The 16,802-nt window shown below is 46.4% G+C and overlaps 1 protein-coding gene across 7 annotated transcripts in view; it reads left to right on the forward strand.

The window, feature by feature from the left end:
* The window catches only part of TRPM3 (transient receptor potential cation channel subfamily M member 3), a 497,295-nt gene that overhangs the window by 413,195 nt on the left and 67,298 nt on the right, over positions 1 to 16,802 (forward strand). For all 7 annotated transcript variants that reach the window (XM_036262128.1, XM_036262132.1, XM_036262129.1 and 4 more), the window contains 3 exons: positions 1,592 to 1,759; positions 7,928 to 8,068; positions 14,609 to 14,737. In XM_036262128.1, coding sequence (XP_036118021.1) covers positions 1,592 to 1,759; positions 7,928 to 8,068; positions 14,609 to 14,737 — 438 coding nt within the window. The remainder of the gene's footprint in view (positions 1 to 1,591; positions 1,760 to 7,927; positions 8,069 to 14,608; positions 14,738 to 16,802) is intronic.

Raw genomic sequence — 16,802 nt, forward strand, 5'->3', positions numbered from 1 at the left:
GAATAATATGCTCTCCTACGTGGACTTTCTCGAGGTCAACTTAGGACAGCATTTTTGGGTGTTTTTTTTTTTTTTGGTACGTGCCCCTAGCGGGAACCGAACCCAGGACTCTCTGGTCCACAGGCCAATGCTCCAACGGCTGAGCCAAACAGGCCAGGGCGGGACAGCATATTTTTAGAGATAACCAGATGGCACAGTCAACTCCACTTGACACATTAGCAAATAAATGCCAGTGGACACAGGTATGAATTGATTTCACCAATCAAGTGCTATCTAATGGCTAAATGGGAATCTCAATTCTTTCCCACTTTTGCCTTGGGTAGGGTCTCTCTTTTTCCTGTTTCCCCCATGCACAGCGAGTGTTCATTAGCTAATATATATATATATTGGTAAGATGCTTTGTTTCTCCAAAATCAAATTGAGCTTCTGGGCATAACGGTTCTAAGTATTTTGTGATGAGCTTCTTTGCCGCAAATATGTTCACCACAACACTAATACTGTAGGCAATTTTTCTGTAAAAGATAAAATAATAAAAATATTAACAAACTCATAGATAGAGAGCAGGCAGATAGCTCTGGTGGGGGAGAGGGATTGAGCAAAAAAGAAAAAAAGAGAAAGAATTCATGGACACAGACAACGGTGCGGTGACTGCAGGGGGAGAGGGTGGGTGGAGGCGGAAGAGGGGATGGGAATAAATGGTGATGGAAAATAAAATAAATAAAAAACTTAAAAGGGACATTAAAAAGGACATAATGAAATCCATTTCTCATAACAAAATTAAGAAGACTATTATTGCAAAATAGAAAATATCTGAATTCACTTAAAATGTGTGTCAATTTGTGACAATACTGTGCAAATAGCCGATTTTATTTTGTGGGTTATATTTAAGCACTTACAAGTTCCTTTCATGTTGACCTGTCTCCTCTCTTGAGCTGAGCCTTTTAACTGTAGTTTTTATTCTTGGCATCCTGTTTCCGTCTGTTGATAGATGTTCCAAAGTTCTATGCAAAATGTGGGTTCAACTCTGAGCCTTTAAATCACCAAAGAATTTGCAAACTGATATATCAGTTATCATATTAGTCTAGTATGGAATCTGGCTTTACCCACTCTTAGTTCACACTTTCAGAGAGCGTTATCACCATATTTTTTATCAAGTCAGTATACGTAGTTATCATTCACTATTTTAAGACCACACGTGTACTCGTCACTGTACATGAGGGCTAAGATCTATGCCATATTGAAATGGGAACACACTGTCAACCCAAACTGTCGACCAATTATTTTATCTTTTACAACAAAATTGCCTTACGGCCAATTAGTTTTATGGCAAAGATGTTTACAGCAAAGAAACTTGTTGTGAAAATACCCTACATGGTGCATAACAGTTCCCAAGTGGATAGAAATGACTCTCATAGCATTAAGGTGCATAGTTACTCAAATATGCAGGTCCTCACTCAGGGCACCCACAACATACGTGTACACACACACACACACACACACACACCACCCCCAGGCCCTCTGATTCTAAGCAACCACTCTAATCTTAATCCCTTAAATGTGATTATTATTATTATCATTATTATTACTTTAGGTAATTCTGGGAATTCTACTTCCTCCTTCAATTCTCAGCTTGGAGTTCAAGAACAAAGACGACATGCCTTATATGACTCAGGCCCAGGAAATACATCTCCAAGAGAAGGAGCCGGAAGAACCAGAAAAGCCCACAAAAGAAAAAGATGAAGAGGATATGGAACTGACAGTAAGAAAATACTTCTCAGTGATAGTCCGTGGGGAGGATCCCTAATCCACCTGTCCCGTCAATAGGGCTTAGGATTCAATAACTCTTGAGGTCACCTCCCACCAGGTGCTTCCATTTGAGTAATGACACCAGGGTATTATGAAAGTGTCCTCTCAATGCACGAATCATAGGACTGTAGGGACTAATTCTATGTGAACTTCTTCAGCCAGGGTCAGTGGTGCAGGACAGCCCGATGAAATTCCAAAGCAAGGCACCCTAAATTTTCCAAACAGGCAGTGCGTTACAAGCAACCAGGTGGTGCGGCAGCCTTGGCACACCAGGGAGGAACGGGGATGCGTGATTTGGGAGCAGCCGGCTTCGCTGGAGCTGTTCTTCTGATCAGAAGCTAAGCCTTTATCTGTCTTCAGGGTCAGGCTCACAATGCAGGACTAATTGAATTTTGAGGTTTGTATAGAAGGCTTTTATTAGCTCTTCCTGGTACAGTTATAGAGCAGGGATGCTTTGTTCTGCAGGGGGAACAGGGCAGCTGGGCATGGGACAGCGTCCCGCAACCCCCGCCTGAGCGGCGTGACTGCCACGGGCTTCTGTCCAAGGTCTAAAAATATCACATGCTGTTAAGGGGACAAACAAGGCTTCATAGCTTTGGAGACATCAGGCTACAACTCCGCAGGACTTCCTTGATATTCCCCACCCTCCCCGGCACTCTGACCAGTGACTGTGATGACCCGGAGAAGCTGTAAGGGGAGAAAACAAAAATTGGTTTTGCTCAGGTGACCAAAGGCCTTTGCATCAGTATCGTAGTAGGACCACTCTGTGAATTGTTGCTGTTGTTGTTTTTCCTTCAAACAAACAATATTTCCTTCCAGCAGGTCCTTTCTAAAGATCTATTTTCGGGCACAATTTCAGCCCCATGGTAACAGGCTATATGTGTGGGGCCATTCTGTGTATTGATTAATTATTCGCAGCTTTTGACTCACTGAGTTTAAAGCCAATGTTCACGTTCAGTTCCAATTTATAAAAATGGGTGGAGTCCACGTCTCTCTATGATGCGAGTGACTGTCTTCCCTAAAGACCTTACCATAATTTTGGCCTCTGACCCCTTCAAGGATAGGAGATATTTTGGTTATTAGCAGAAGCCCTATAGTGGTACTACAGAATCTTTATCGACGACTTCAGCAGGGGGGAAAGAGTGTATGTCCTGGACCCAGAATCCTGCCCCGTCTTCTGCTCACTCTGGAACCACAAGCACTGATTCTTTGCCTCTAACATGGGAATAATAATAGCTTACAGGTGCCTGTAAACTGTATAAAAAGGGTATATGTAAACTATGCAGCCTGGTGTCTAGCACGCGGTAAGCCTTGATACACGTTTGCTAGTATTATTCTAACAGTGCTAAATGCTTCACACGTACTTGCTCATGGACTCCGCACCACAGTCCCACGGGTAGGTACCAATTCATCCCATTTTACAGACAAGGAAGCTGAGACTCAGAGAGGTGAAGTTGCCCAAGTTACCCAGCTAATTTGTTGTAAAGCTGGCATGAGGACCCATCGGCCCTGCTTTTAGCTGATAGGCTGAGGGATGCTAACGTGTGGACCTCGGCTGGTTTGATCCACCATGTAGCAGTGTGACATGGCCTTGACTTTGGCATACTTCTTAGGAAGGTAGCCAGAAGCTGAAGGCAGTAGTCTTTCTGGCTGAGTTTCAAGGAAGAAGACAAAGAGGGAAGCTTCCTTCTCCTGCTCAGTCTAGAGTTTTGGGGACCTGATCCTTGAAGAAGCTACTGCAAAGATGCGTCTCTGGACTGAGAGCCAAGTCTGCTTCCCAGAGAACAGACCTTGTAGTTATTTTTTGAGAACCCAAGTAGAAGACACCAAAATAGTGTTTCTGCCCAAGCTTCTTCCCCTCAGGCTGGAGCAGCAGGGACAAGGAACGAAGGAAGGGGCTTGTGGGCTGGAAGGTGGAGCTTCCCTTGACCCGAATGACAAGTATTGTCACTGCTCGGACCCTGGTACTGGCTCACCCTGGACAGGATTGGAGAATGCAGCTTGTTGACATCTGCTCTTTTTATAGAATTGGTATTTCAGCTTCTGTGTAAAAGCAGTCTTTTCTCTCTTGGAATGGGACATTTTCTCTTTGCCCTTCCAAACTTATACATGAAATATCAGCCGTGGTTTGCTAATTTTAGTAGCATTTAATAGCTTAGTTCACCTCAAAGCATCTTACCCAGACTTGACGTCTGTGTTCAGGTAGCAAAGATTTTTTTCAAATTCATAGTGTGCAAGTTTGTCTGTATTTGACCCTGTTACATTCTGCTTTAAGGAATGTAGGCAAATCCCAGCCACTGTGGCTCAGTGGATTGAGCATCATTCTATGGACTGAGAGGTTCAACTCCCGGTCAGGGCGCATGCCCATGTTTCAGGCTCAATACCCAGTGGGTGGGGTGCAGGAGGTAGCTGATCAGTGTTTCTCTTTTACACCAATGTTTCTATCTCTCTCTCCCTTCCTCTCTCTCTAAAAAATTAATAAAAACATATTTTTTTAAAAAAAGGAATGTAGGCCCTGGCCAGTTTGGCTCAGCGGTTAGAGCGTCGGCCTGCGGTCCGGAGAGACCCAGGTTCGGTTCCCGCTAAGGGCACGTACCTCGGTTGCAGTTTGTCCCCGGCCCTGGTTGGTCGTGCGGGTGGCAGCCACTCGATGTGTCCCTTCACGTCGATGTTTCTCTCTCTCTCTCCCTTCCTCTCTCTCCCTCCCGCTCTATCTGTACAAAAAATAGAAAAAATATCCTCAGGTGAGGATTAAAAAAAATAATAATAATAAAAAAAGGAATGTAGGTAAAAAAACTACTTCTGGGGAAAAATAAACCAACAAGATCAGCAAATTAAGCTGCTTAAGGTGAAATTAATAAAATATCAAAATTGCTTTACTTAGGCCCTGGCTGGGTAGCTCAGTTAGTTAGAGTATCTTCCAGATATGCCAATGTTGCAGGTTTGGTCCCCTGGTCAGGGCACATACAAGAATCAACCAATGAATGTTTAAATAAGTGGAACAACAAATCCATGTTCCTCTCCCTCTCTAAAATCAATACATTTTAAAAATGTAAATGTTGCCCTGGCCGGTTTGGCTCAGCGGTTAGAGCGTCGGCCTGCGGTCCTGAGAGACCCAGGTTTGGTTCCCGCTAAGGGCATGTACCTCGGTTGCAGTTTGTCCCCGGCCCTGGTTGGTCGTGCGGGTGGCAGCCACTCGATGTGTTCCTTTCACATCGATGTTTCTCTCTCTCTCTCTCTCTATTCCTCTCTCTCCCTCCCACTCTACCTGAACAAAAACAAAAAAATGTAAATGTTTTACTTAAACTCATGAAAGACAAGCCATTTAAAAATGCATTCACTTTAGAATATATATATATGTGTATATATATATGAATAATAAAGCAAAACAGGTTGCTGAATTTTTGTTTTTATTTAACCTACATTGCCAGATAAATGTCTTGCATTTTGCCTAAGAAAGTCCCAACATGTCCACAGACCCAGGGCCACTGTCCCTAGAGGTTACTTGAAGATGCCACTCTCCAAGGTCCCTAAACCCTCCAAACTGCCTTCACTCTCATCTCACTGTGTCCCCAAATAGCATTGTATTGCTGAGCATACAAATAAGCAAACAGAAGGAGGATGATTGTGTTTATGTTATATAAGTTATAAATTATACAGAGACAAATAGGTAACCTCGGAGTTTCTTGGAGTCAGTGATCAATATTTATGGAACTCTATTCCTTTCTAGTTTGCTATATCTGTCATGAAGATTGATTCAACCTACTGACCAAAATCAACACCTAAATAGGCCACCGTATCGAATGTTACCGATTCATTAACTCAAGGTACTTTTTTAGCCAAAGGGTCCATAAAGGAACAGGAGTTACCTCCTCCAGAAATCCTGTTGTTTACAGGAGATCATTTGTGATAGTTACATATGTGAGTGAAGTGGATATTTGAGACAATGACCAAAACAGTTGAAACTAATATTTTATATTTTATGTAAGGGAGTTTGAAACCAGAATTATCTAGTGTTTGTCTGTGTTCTCAACTTCAAGATAACCAGAAATTATTTCTATAATTAGATGTCTCAACTTGAAACCTGTATTTCCAGTGCTCTTTATTTTATTATCCTCCCTCAAGGATATTTTTTTCATTTATCTTCAGATAGAGCAGGAGGGAGAGGGGGGTAAGAGAGAGAGAGAAACATCGATGTGAGAGAGACACATCGAGTGGCTGCCACCCACACAACCCCAACCAAGGCCGGGGACAAACTGCAACCAAGGTACGTGCCCTTAGCGGGAACCGAACCTGGGACTCTTTGGTCCATAGGCCAACGCTCTAAGCGCTGAGCAAAACTGGCCAGGGCTCCAGTGCTTTTTTAAAAAATATTTTTCTTTGTTGACTTGAGAGAGAGAGGAAGAAAGAGGAAGAGAGAGAAAGATGTATCAATGAGAGAGAATATTGATTGGCCACCTCCTACATGCCCCCACTGGGGATTGGGCCCACAACCTGGGCATGTGCTCTGATCAGGAATAAAACCGGTGACCCCTTGGTGCCTGGGTCAACACCCAACCACTGAGCCACACCAGCTGGGCTCCGGTGCTTTTTCTTGTCCCAAATCTTTGTTAGTCTCTATGCAGTTAAAAGGTTTTACCCTGTTCTCACATTTAATAAAAATTTTATTTCCCATTGTAGAAATAACCTTGTCTTAGAATGATATCGAAAGAATTAACACCAAGGAAGTATGCTGTAATAGACTTTTAATAACATACTTTGTTTTCTGGTGACCAAATAGATCATTTCAGTCAACAGTATCTGAGAAAGTGTCAGATCGGTTTAAAGACTAGCGAATACTGCCCTGGCCAGTTTGGCTCAGCGGTTACAGCGAAGAGACCGGGGTTCGGTTCCTGCTAAGGGCACGTACCTCGGTTGCAGTTTGTCCCCGGCCCTGGTTGGGTTGTACGGGTGGCAACCACTCGATGTGTCCCTTTCATGTCGATGTTTCTCTCTCTCTCTCTCCCTTCCACTCTATCTGAACAAAATATCAAAAAATGTCCTCGGGTGAGGATAAAATAAATAAATAAATAAAAAATAAAGACTAGCTAATACTTACTGAGCACTTATTAAGTGCCAAGTGCTTATTGACTATAGACCAACTCTATAGCAGATGAAAGTATTACTCTCATTATACAAAGAAACTAACTCTCAGAGAGGTTAAAAGACTTGTCCAAGATGCCATGGATTCTAAGTGTCCAAATTAGGACTCGGTCCTCGGAGTGACCCACAGCCTGGAACTCTTCACCATTAGGATCTTAGCCATCTTTGGGGCATCCTGTCACTTGCCATCCAGACGGACATATGTCAGGTTTTTTCTCAAATTCTGCCTTTTCTGCAATGTTTAATCATTATTGTTGTTGTTGCTGCTGCTATTGTCATGAATGAGAAGAAAATACTTTCATTCTGAAGGAAATCTCCAACAGCTCGAGAGGAGGGCCTCTCCAGTCCATGCCTGACTTCTCCTAGTCTCACCTGGTTGACTCTGCCATGCAGAGGAAGGTAGTGTGCCCAGGAGTTGCCTTGAAACTAACTCCAGCAGTAATTTTTGGTTCTACAGTGTTTGAAATCAGAGAACCAAGACATATGCCAAAGGGTTGGGGAGATGTTTCTAACCTGAGTAAGCTCCAGGCCCTCCAATAACCTCTGGAATACTCATAGCCTTTGGACAAATTAAGTATTAGTGGTCCAATTTACCTTTGACTTTAGAGTCATTAGCATGAGTGAAGACACAATCTGCCTGTATCGTGATACATAGGGCGGGGGGGGAGCAAAACCAGATTCATGGCCAACAACTCTCCCTCTCTGAATTCTGGGTATCTTCCATCACTCAAATATTTCAGAGGTCCCCAGGCTAGAAGAGTCAAGAAATATCCCTAAGGGCTTCCATTCTAGCTGAGGTACACAGATTCTATATACAATGAAATGCACACCTAGGGAAGGCACCATCTCTAAATCTCTGGGGGCCTTGGACAAAGCCCTAAGGTTCTGTGAGCATGTTTTCCTCATCGGTCCATGAATGCATTGAACTCCATGACCTCCAGAGCACTTCTGTGATGATATTAATTGTCTTTCACTGCAGGCAATGTTGGGACGAAGCAATGGAGAATCTTCCCGGAAGAAGGATGAAGAAGAAGTTCAGAGCAGGCACAGGTTAATCCCCTTGGGCAGAAAAATCTATGAGTTCTACAATGCACCCATCGTGAAGTTCTGGTTCTACACTGTAAGTATCTTTCCTTTCCTTCTTCCTGCGGGTGGCTACAAGCAGCCGATGTCAATTTCTCCTGCACCTGGGTGGTGTCTCTGAGAGTCCTAATACAAGGACCACACGCAGAAAGGAAAGCTCCAGGTGACCTTGCTTCATCCAATAGCTTTGAAAGATTAGTGGGGTTTGTGAGGCAGCTTCCATAGCTTCTGCATTTCCCCTCCTTGCAGAAAGTAAGGGAAATAGTAAAAGTGAGAACTAACAGAAATAGAGGTGAGATGAGAATGAGTCTAGTCTAGCAGGAAAATAGATGTCATTTTATAAAACACTTCCCTGTTTTGGATGGATGAGCAGTGGATCAGAGTTCCTGTTGTGTGGGTTGTTGTGGTATTATTATTATTATTATTATTATTATTGATTTGAGAGAGAGAGATGGATTTGTTGCTCCACTTATTTACGCATTCATTGGTTGATTCTTGTATGTGCCTTGACCAGGGATTGAACCCACAACCTTAGTGTGTTGGGACGATGCTCTAACCAACTGAGCTACCTAGCCAGGGCTTCAGAGTTGCCCGTTTTAGATGCTAGTCTGGGTTTGGGGGACATTGGTGGGTACGGGCTGGGCAGTGTTGGAGTGACACCACGGAAGATGACAGCATTGCTGTGTCACTACTCCAACCTGGGAAGTATCATCCAGCAACCCTTCTGGCCCTGACATAAGGCAGCAAGAACTACCACAGCCAACTGCAGTGGTGGCAGATACCGTTCAGTAAGCACACCCTGCCGACGAGTATGCCCACCAGATGAAAGATCGTCCCTGAAATAGCCTCCTGATGTGGTACAAATGGCTCAACAGTTGGGTTTCTACGTCTCCTTTTCAACGACAGTTTAAGTTGCGCTGTGGCCCCGGTCACCCTGGCTTCTGTCCGGCCACAGCAGGACTGTGCCAGAGGAAGGAGAGTGAGTGCATCTATATTTTTGGTCTTTCTCACAAGCATGTACATACCAGTCACATGAGTCAGCAACAGGATAATTGGAGTCTGAAGCCACAGTGGCTGACATGGCCAGATGGGGTGCTTTTTGTGGGGTTCTGTGTGCTCACACGGAATGCTGGCAGTGTGGTCCTGTATGCTCACACCGAATGCTGGCTTTCCACGAGACTTTCTCAGCGCTATTGACATGTTGGGCATTTAGCAGCATCCCTGACCTCTGTCCACTAGATGCCAGTAACACTCTTCACGCCCCAATTATGACGACCCAAATGTCTCCTGACATTGCCAACTGTCCCCTTGTGGGGTGAAATTGCCACCAGTTGAAAACCACTGCTTCAAAGTATGGTCTTGAGAGAAGATTAGGTACTATCAAAATACAAACATTCGATTTTTTTTTTTTTAGTAGAGTGAAATGTAAATGTATGAATGTTAAAAAGATTCTCCCTCAAAAAAGAATAACAAGGGCATGCAAAAAATGATTTCTATTCATGTTTTATACAGACATATTCTTTTTCCCTTGCAGAAAACAACTTAGTGACAAGCGTGGACTTTGGAGTCAGACAGCCTGCGTAGAAATCCTGTCTGTGACTCTTAGGAAAGTAACTTGTCACACCAAGCAAGTTACTTGAGCACTCTGTCCCAAGTTTTCTCAAGATGGGGATAATAATAGTACCTACTAGATGAGGTTTCGTAAAGATTAAATGTGTCAAAGTCTGCAAAGCGCTAAGAACAGTGCCTTGAAAGCACACTATAAACAACCTCGTTGCTCCCAGGCTAGCTCCACTGAAGGGCAGCAGTTAGTGTTTCATTCATCCGTCCACTCAACAATAATATAATGTCATTTATTGAACACCTACTATGAGACATTGTTCTAGGTGTTCACATACACTTTCCCCAACCTAACCGTCTCATCAAGGTAACGTTTTCACTGCACTTTACCCTCAGGTGGGCCCGTCCTCTTGTACCAGGGCTGCCCGAGTGTCTCACTAGAATGGGACTTGGCCAACTAGAGCCCAGGGGCCAACCCAGCCGCAGCCCGTTACCGGGCGTGTGAGCTAAGACTGGATTTACACTTTTAAAGAGTTGAAATAAAAATCAGAGAAAGAATACTTTGTGACATATAAAAATGATAGATTTACACTGTCGTGTCCATAAATAAAGTTTTATTAGAACACAGCCAGATTCACCCATGCACCCGTACCCTGGCCGCTTTTACGCGACAACTGCCGAGTGGATCACAGGCATTAGAGCCGTCAGGCCAACAAAGCCTTAAAAGTTAACGACCTGGCCCTTGACACACAACGTTTGCAGGCTCCTGCCCGAGAGCATAAAACAAGCCGGCAGAATTATCTATCACCTTTATCCAGAGGCCCCACTTCTCGTACCCTTCCAAGGCAGTTCCGGTTTTTCCTTGGCCTGTGTTCAGTATTCATCTATTTCCTTGATTACTGTAGTCCTCCTTTTTTTCAGCTGAGGCAAGTTGTTAGCCAAGAACCTTTTAAAATCACAAATGCCCGGGTGGTTCTGAGCCCGGGCTACGCCTTGATGACAGTCCGACGTCATCGGTCTGGAGCAGGGCCTGGGCAGCGGGGTATTTCCAAGCGCCCAGGCAGTTTTAATGAGCAGCCAGAACTGACCACCACAACCCCAGAAGGAAGGCCCAGTTTTTATCCCCAAGTCGCCAAAACTTCCACGATGATAAGGGGTTTTGTTAGAAATGCAAATTCCAGGCCCCGGCACAGACCCACGAATGGAGTGTCGGGGAGAGGAACCTGAGAAGCCGTGTGTTTAACGAGCTTCCCAGGTGAGTCTGATGGTGCAGGAAGCTTGGGACCCGCTGCTGGGCCTGTACCACAGGCGGCTGGTGGCGAAGCTGCCTCTCTGCAAAGTGGGGCGCGTGTACCCAGTCCCTTCTGCGTGGCCGGCTGGGTAGCTTCAGGAAACCCATCCGACTGGATGCTCCAGTCACGTTGGATTGTGTTGACCCGATTTTCAGAAACCCATATTTATGTATCAACAAAGCCCAGCCTCAAGGAGCTAAATGGAGACGGGGCGTGCCAACCTTTTAAACTGCAGAGAAGCTTTACCGTAAAACTCGGCTGTAGACCAGGGAGGCCATTCGCTCTAGGTTGTGTTCTCCTCTGTACGAGTATTTCACACTCTTCCGTCTGCAAGCGTCCCCTTCTCCACACTCAAGGTCCTGGGAGTGGGACACGCCTTGTGTGCGCAGGGCCTCACTCCTGCATCATAGCGCGTTCCCGGAGGAGCAGCGGGGCCCTTCTGTCCCCAGAGGAAAGGAGGGAGGGATCCAGTGGGCTCGGGGCCATGTTCGTGATCAGAGTTGTTCCGAGTACCCAGCTGGAGGAGATGCAAACCCAAGGTGTGAGTGGCACCAGGTCAGAGGGCAGGGCTGTGCTCTGGTCAGCAGGGACGACTCCTCCCCCTACTGTCACCACGTGCTCGTCCACTCTCTAGGGCAGTGGGGACGGAGGTGAGGAACGGCACAGCCCCACCAGGGACCCACAGGCAGCTGCAGCAGCTTTGGCGCCTGCACTTCATAGGTTAGGAGGCATGCATCTTGATTAATGAGAAATTGCTGCAAAGAATATGTAAGCATATAAAATACACATCCTTATAGGATTCCCACTGGCTTAAATAAGAATCATAGGTGATATTTCTTTTCAAAGCTTTGACATGCTACATCCAGCTTGTTAAAACTCACAGAATACGTGTGCATGAACACACACACACACACACACACACACCATTGAAGTACGTCTGTCAAGGTCGCCTGCCGCGGGCCCCAGGAATGTCGGCAAGTTCTAAGACAGGTTGTACCCAGCACGGCACTGCTCCTCCGTTGTGCCATTTAAACGTGTTTGAAGCCCTCCTTGTGGAAGTCCGTATTTTGAGAGTTGTCCCAGAATATTATATTATAGCTTGATTATGGGAAGAAGAACACTATAGAGTAACTGTGATTTAAAGGACAGGCAGGCACTAAAAAGAATGATCATGGAAGAAGCAGAAACAATGAGGGCAATTTTTAAAAGGAAACAAAGGAGAGGTTTGAATAGTTAACAGGATCAAAAGGAAGCACAGACTGAGGGTAAAGAAGACAAGAGGAATAAAAACCTGACAAAAGAGGCGAATAAAATTAACCACCATTCACCGAAACTCCACGCTGCCAGGAAATGCATACCCCTCTCACCGACACCCCAGTCCTTTCAAAAGCTCTGGAAGGTCAGTAGCCATCGTCTCCATTTCACAGTATGGGGGTCCAGGCAGGTGAAATGAAACACACAAAATGATACAGCCAGCAAGCACTCGAGAGAGGATTTAAACCCAGGCTTTACTGACTTCTAGACCTACATTCCTTTCCCCAAACACAATTCCTTCCCTCAGACCAACACTAGGCCCGTGTTCAAAGCACGGACCAGGCTGGAGGAGTTACTGGCACACCTCGTTTTAATGCACTTTCGCTTTATCCAGCTTCACAGATGCTGTGTCTTTTACAAACTGAAGGCAAGACCTCCCCCAGCAAAACTATCACGACCCGCTTTATTGCGGGCCTCGCTTTATTGCGGGCCTCGCTTTATTGCAGTGGTCGGAACGGAAGGCCCACTCTCTCTGATTGCACACCTGTACTTAAGTACTAAAATGCAGAGGTTCCGAAAGAATCTGTGTGTGTCGCTGGGCCTACCTGTGCGAGAGAAAATCATGCTTTGGAATGTTTTGCAATGAACTGGGTAAAATGATAAAAACCAGGGCAGTAAACAAGACTCATTTCACCTAGAAGCAATAGAACAGGATCCAACAAAGAGAAGGAGGCAACCAGAAAGGGAGAAGGATTTCAGGTCAGAAAGAGGCTGAGAGTATATTTTAAAGTTTAACCATCGAAGTCCTTTCTTTGTGTTCTGTAAAGAAATACCTTATGCACAGAGTGATGCCAGTGTCTAGTGGTAACCAGGAACCCGGTGAACCAAATGTCATTCCTACATGATTTCAGGTAGAGGAGACTCTTTCAGGTGAGGTTTTCACAATGTGCTAATGATACTGAAGGGGTAGGCACCGAGGCCCAGATTACAGTGACCGTCCAGGTGGAGAATAGCCCTGTGGCCCTCCAGCGCCTACCAGCTGCCCTCCTGCTTCATGTGTGAGCTGATGGAGCTCTGACCTAAATGGTCACCCTTCAAGAGATGACAAATTATATGGCTGTGTCTGTAAATGTGCCAATGTAATAGGGTCGCAGAAAATACCTTTGACTCATATTAAGAATCTATGCATTTATGGAGGAAGGAAGGAAGGAAGGAAGGAAGGAAGGAAGGAAGGAAGGAAGGAAGGAAGGAAGGAAGGAAGGAAGGAAGGAAGGAAGGAAGGCAACCCCATCAGTGAGAAAGCAGCATTTCTCTAGCTCTGTAGCCGCCAGTTTCTGTCTGTATCTCGCAGCCACACTGCATCTTTCTCCACCTTCTCAGCTGCCCCCGGGACTCCAGAGTCACACTGTATCTCCAGAACCCGCAAGGCCTCAATCCTTTGCCCACACTGTGTCCTATTTGCTATGCCTTCTCCTTGAATAAACTCACTCTTACTTTCTACTCACAGCCCCTGAGGCCCCTAAAGCCAGCAAGGGCCTACTCACCTTGTAGCATTGCCTAGAAAAGGATGACTTAACGCCGTCCCCCTAGGTGAGCTTTTCCACCAGAGGCTCCTCGGCCCCTTATGCAAGAACCTCACAGCCCTCCTACCCTCCACTCATCTAGACGTAACTGAATCCACCAGTGACATCGCCAAACCTGAACTGAGTTTTCCAGGGACACCCGGCAGTTCAGCCAGTCGAACAGTCTGGTGCTAAGCCTCATGAGGATGAAACCCCCCTCCCAGCTCCAGTCGGCCACACAGAATGGCCGCACAGTCGGCCACCTCTTTCTATATTGCTCTGTTTCCTTTTGTTTTGTTTTGTTTCAAAGAAGCAGAATCCAGAAAGGAAATATTCCGACTTGAATGAAGCAGAAAAGTGGTGCAGTGGGAAATAGGTTAACCCTGCCAGGTAGGGTAGGAGGGAAAAAAAGACAGTGCCTCGGAAGAGAATTGAAGCCGGGCTTTTAGATAAAGCCCAGGCTATTTTTATGTGGGTTTGACCAATTTACAACTATAGCAAGTGTCTTCTTTTCCTTCTTACTGACACTGACTCCACCTGGCATTCATTAGGCAAAAGCCCATGGCATTGTCCCTAGTTCAGGAGCCTGAGTCTCCTGCACGAGCAAGAGCAGCCCTTGAGGGAAGAGGTTCCCTCTTCAGCCAGGAAGACACGAGAGGCTGTGTAATTGCAAAACAAAATGGTGCAGTGTGACACGGACAAATGCAAGCGTCAAAAGGGAGATTGCCTACCAAATTGTTTCAAATATTACAGGCTTTTTACATCCTTTTGATAGTTGGCAGCTTTGAAGTTCATGTCGCCGTGAGTTCTGCGTGCTGACCTTGTTCTGTCCTGCCAGGCGGTGGCCTTGCCCAAGGGCAGGGCTCCCGGGGCTGTGCAGCCAGAGCACTGTATTGTGTTTCCCTACAGCTCGCCTACATCGGATACCTGATGCTCTTCAACTATATCGTGTTAGTGAAGATGGAGCGCTGGCCTTCCACCCAGGAATGGATCGTCATCTCCTACATTTTCACCCTGGGAATAGAAAAGATGAGAGAGGTAACCACCGTCATAAAAGAGAACTGAGGAGAGACAGTGGTTAGTCACATTTGTGCGCGGAGGGGCGAGGGCGACGCTCGAGATCCAGATTAATCCAGAGTGTTAGAGAGCATGTTCCCTAATGCAGCTGCAGCAGCAGGGGCTTGGCTTTGCGGGCTGCTGACGGACCTGGGGGACCTCAGGGTGTGCACAGGGCGGTCACCCCACTGAGCGCTTGGAACTTAGCCCATTTTTTGCGAATATCGCTCTGGCCCAAGAAACCCTCAAGTTCTTTTCAACGCTATTTACAACTTTTTACTACTCCATAGAAATATACTTTTGCATTTTTTCCACTTTTTATTTTATTTTTTTTTATTGTTTTCACTTTTAACCTCTATTGCCAACCTCTCACTCTGGGTCTCTTTGGACAGGGTCCACCAACACCTATGATTCTCCGAATGCGTTTGTGCAGCTCTAGGAGGTTAATTCATTCTCTGGTTTATTCCTTCTCAATATTTAGTATGCACCTGCTGGGCACCCGCCTTTCCACCAACCCTGGGCATCACCGGAGTGACTTGAGCATATTTCTTTTTTTTCTTCTTTTTCTTCTTTATTGGTTTTAGAGAGATGGGAAGGAAGAGGGAGAGATAGAACCATCGATGAGAGAGCACATCGATTGGCCGCCTCCTGCATGCCCCCCACTGGGGATTTGGCCCACAACCTGGGCATGTGCCCTGACCAGGAATCAAACTGGCGACCTCTTGGTGCATGGGTCGACGCTCAACTACTGAGCCACACCGGCCAGGCTTGAGCATATTTCTTATCCTTCAGGCTGAGGGTGTAGGTCCCACTCTCCTTCGCCTCACCCCCATGAGTGCAAGGAGCCTCCATAATACCACCCCCATATGACACTTGACGTCAAAGCTAGCCTCAGAGGCTACCAGATTCAGAACCGCTAAAATGAACGTAGTCAAGCAACCGTCCACCAGAGGGCTCTGCAGCCCTGCTCATGGGCTCCCCGCGCTCCCGTTCCCAGACCCAGAGGGAAGGCAGGGGTGATGATTCCTCTGCATCCCCCCCTGAAACTACAGTCTGCAGGGGAGGCCTTTCCGGAAGCATCGCCCCGGGTGAAGTCTCCTGCACCCTCTACAACTCCTGAACAATCCTACTCTCTGTACTACAGTGAGTGGGGAAATAAATTAGGTTCCAGGGGAAAAACGATTCCTGCAAATCCACAAATTCACCCTTGTCTTCGTTACTAAAACAGGTTGAAAGGCCCTTACTATCTTAGGCTTTCGCTCTAGAATGTTCTCCTCTAGAGAGAAAGATGTAATACCTATTAGACACCTTCCTATTGAGAACATTTTTTTTTTAAATCACATACATATATTTCGAACCCTTCTCTTGGGTTTTTAAAGTGCTTTGGGAGTATTTAAATTCTGGCCAGCATGCCGCCCTCCCGAGAGTTTGGTTGTGGGTACACTACTTCCATTTTTTTAAAGGAGTAGATTAAAAAAGAAGAAAAAGCCCTGCCTTCTTGCCCTGTTCTGACCGCTGCGCGGGCCCTGCTCCCTGACCCGGCGGTCCCTTCGCGAGCTGGGAGCGGGGGCCAGTGCTCTGGCCTTGCAGCTCCGGGGATGGAGGCGGGCCCTGCCCAGGGCAGCTGGCCCTCCCGTGATTTAACACCCAGATGCCTACTCCTTCCCCACGACAAGCAGAAAAGGGAAAGACTCGAGCAGGGAGCTTGGACTCTCTCCAGGGACGAGACTGGAAGAAGACAGGGAGCAGTCTGTACTCCACAGACTGTTCTGGAAGAGGCTGCCAAGCGGGCGGGCTGCCAGGAACCTCAGGGCCTGGATATCCATTTCTCCTGAGGTGGCATGTAATAGCAGAGAGGCCTGGAGCTGGGGTCAGCAGGGGGTCAGCGGAGGGCCCTCGCCTCGCAGGGAGCTGTGAGCAGGGAGGCACGGACCTCCTCGTCTGCAGCCTGAGGCGGCGCCCGCACCCCGCACCCCACGGCCCTGAACCCATGAAAGAACTGCTCAGCTGCCCAGGGCCTGAAGCCCGCAGATCCACCTTCACCCGG

Source organism: Molossus molossus, unplaced genomic scaffold (genome assembly GCF_014108415.1).
Source record: "Molossus molossus isolate mMolMol1 unplaced genomic scaffold, mMolMol1.p scaffold_m16_p_14, whole genome shotgun sequence".
NCBI lineage: Eukaryota > Metazoa > Chordata > Mammalia > Chiroptera > Molossidae > Molossus > Molossus molossus.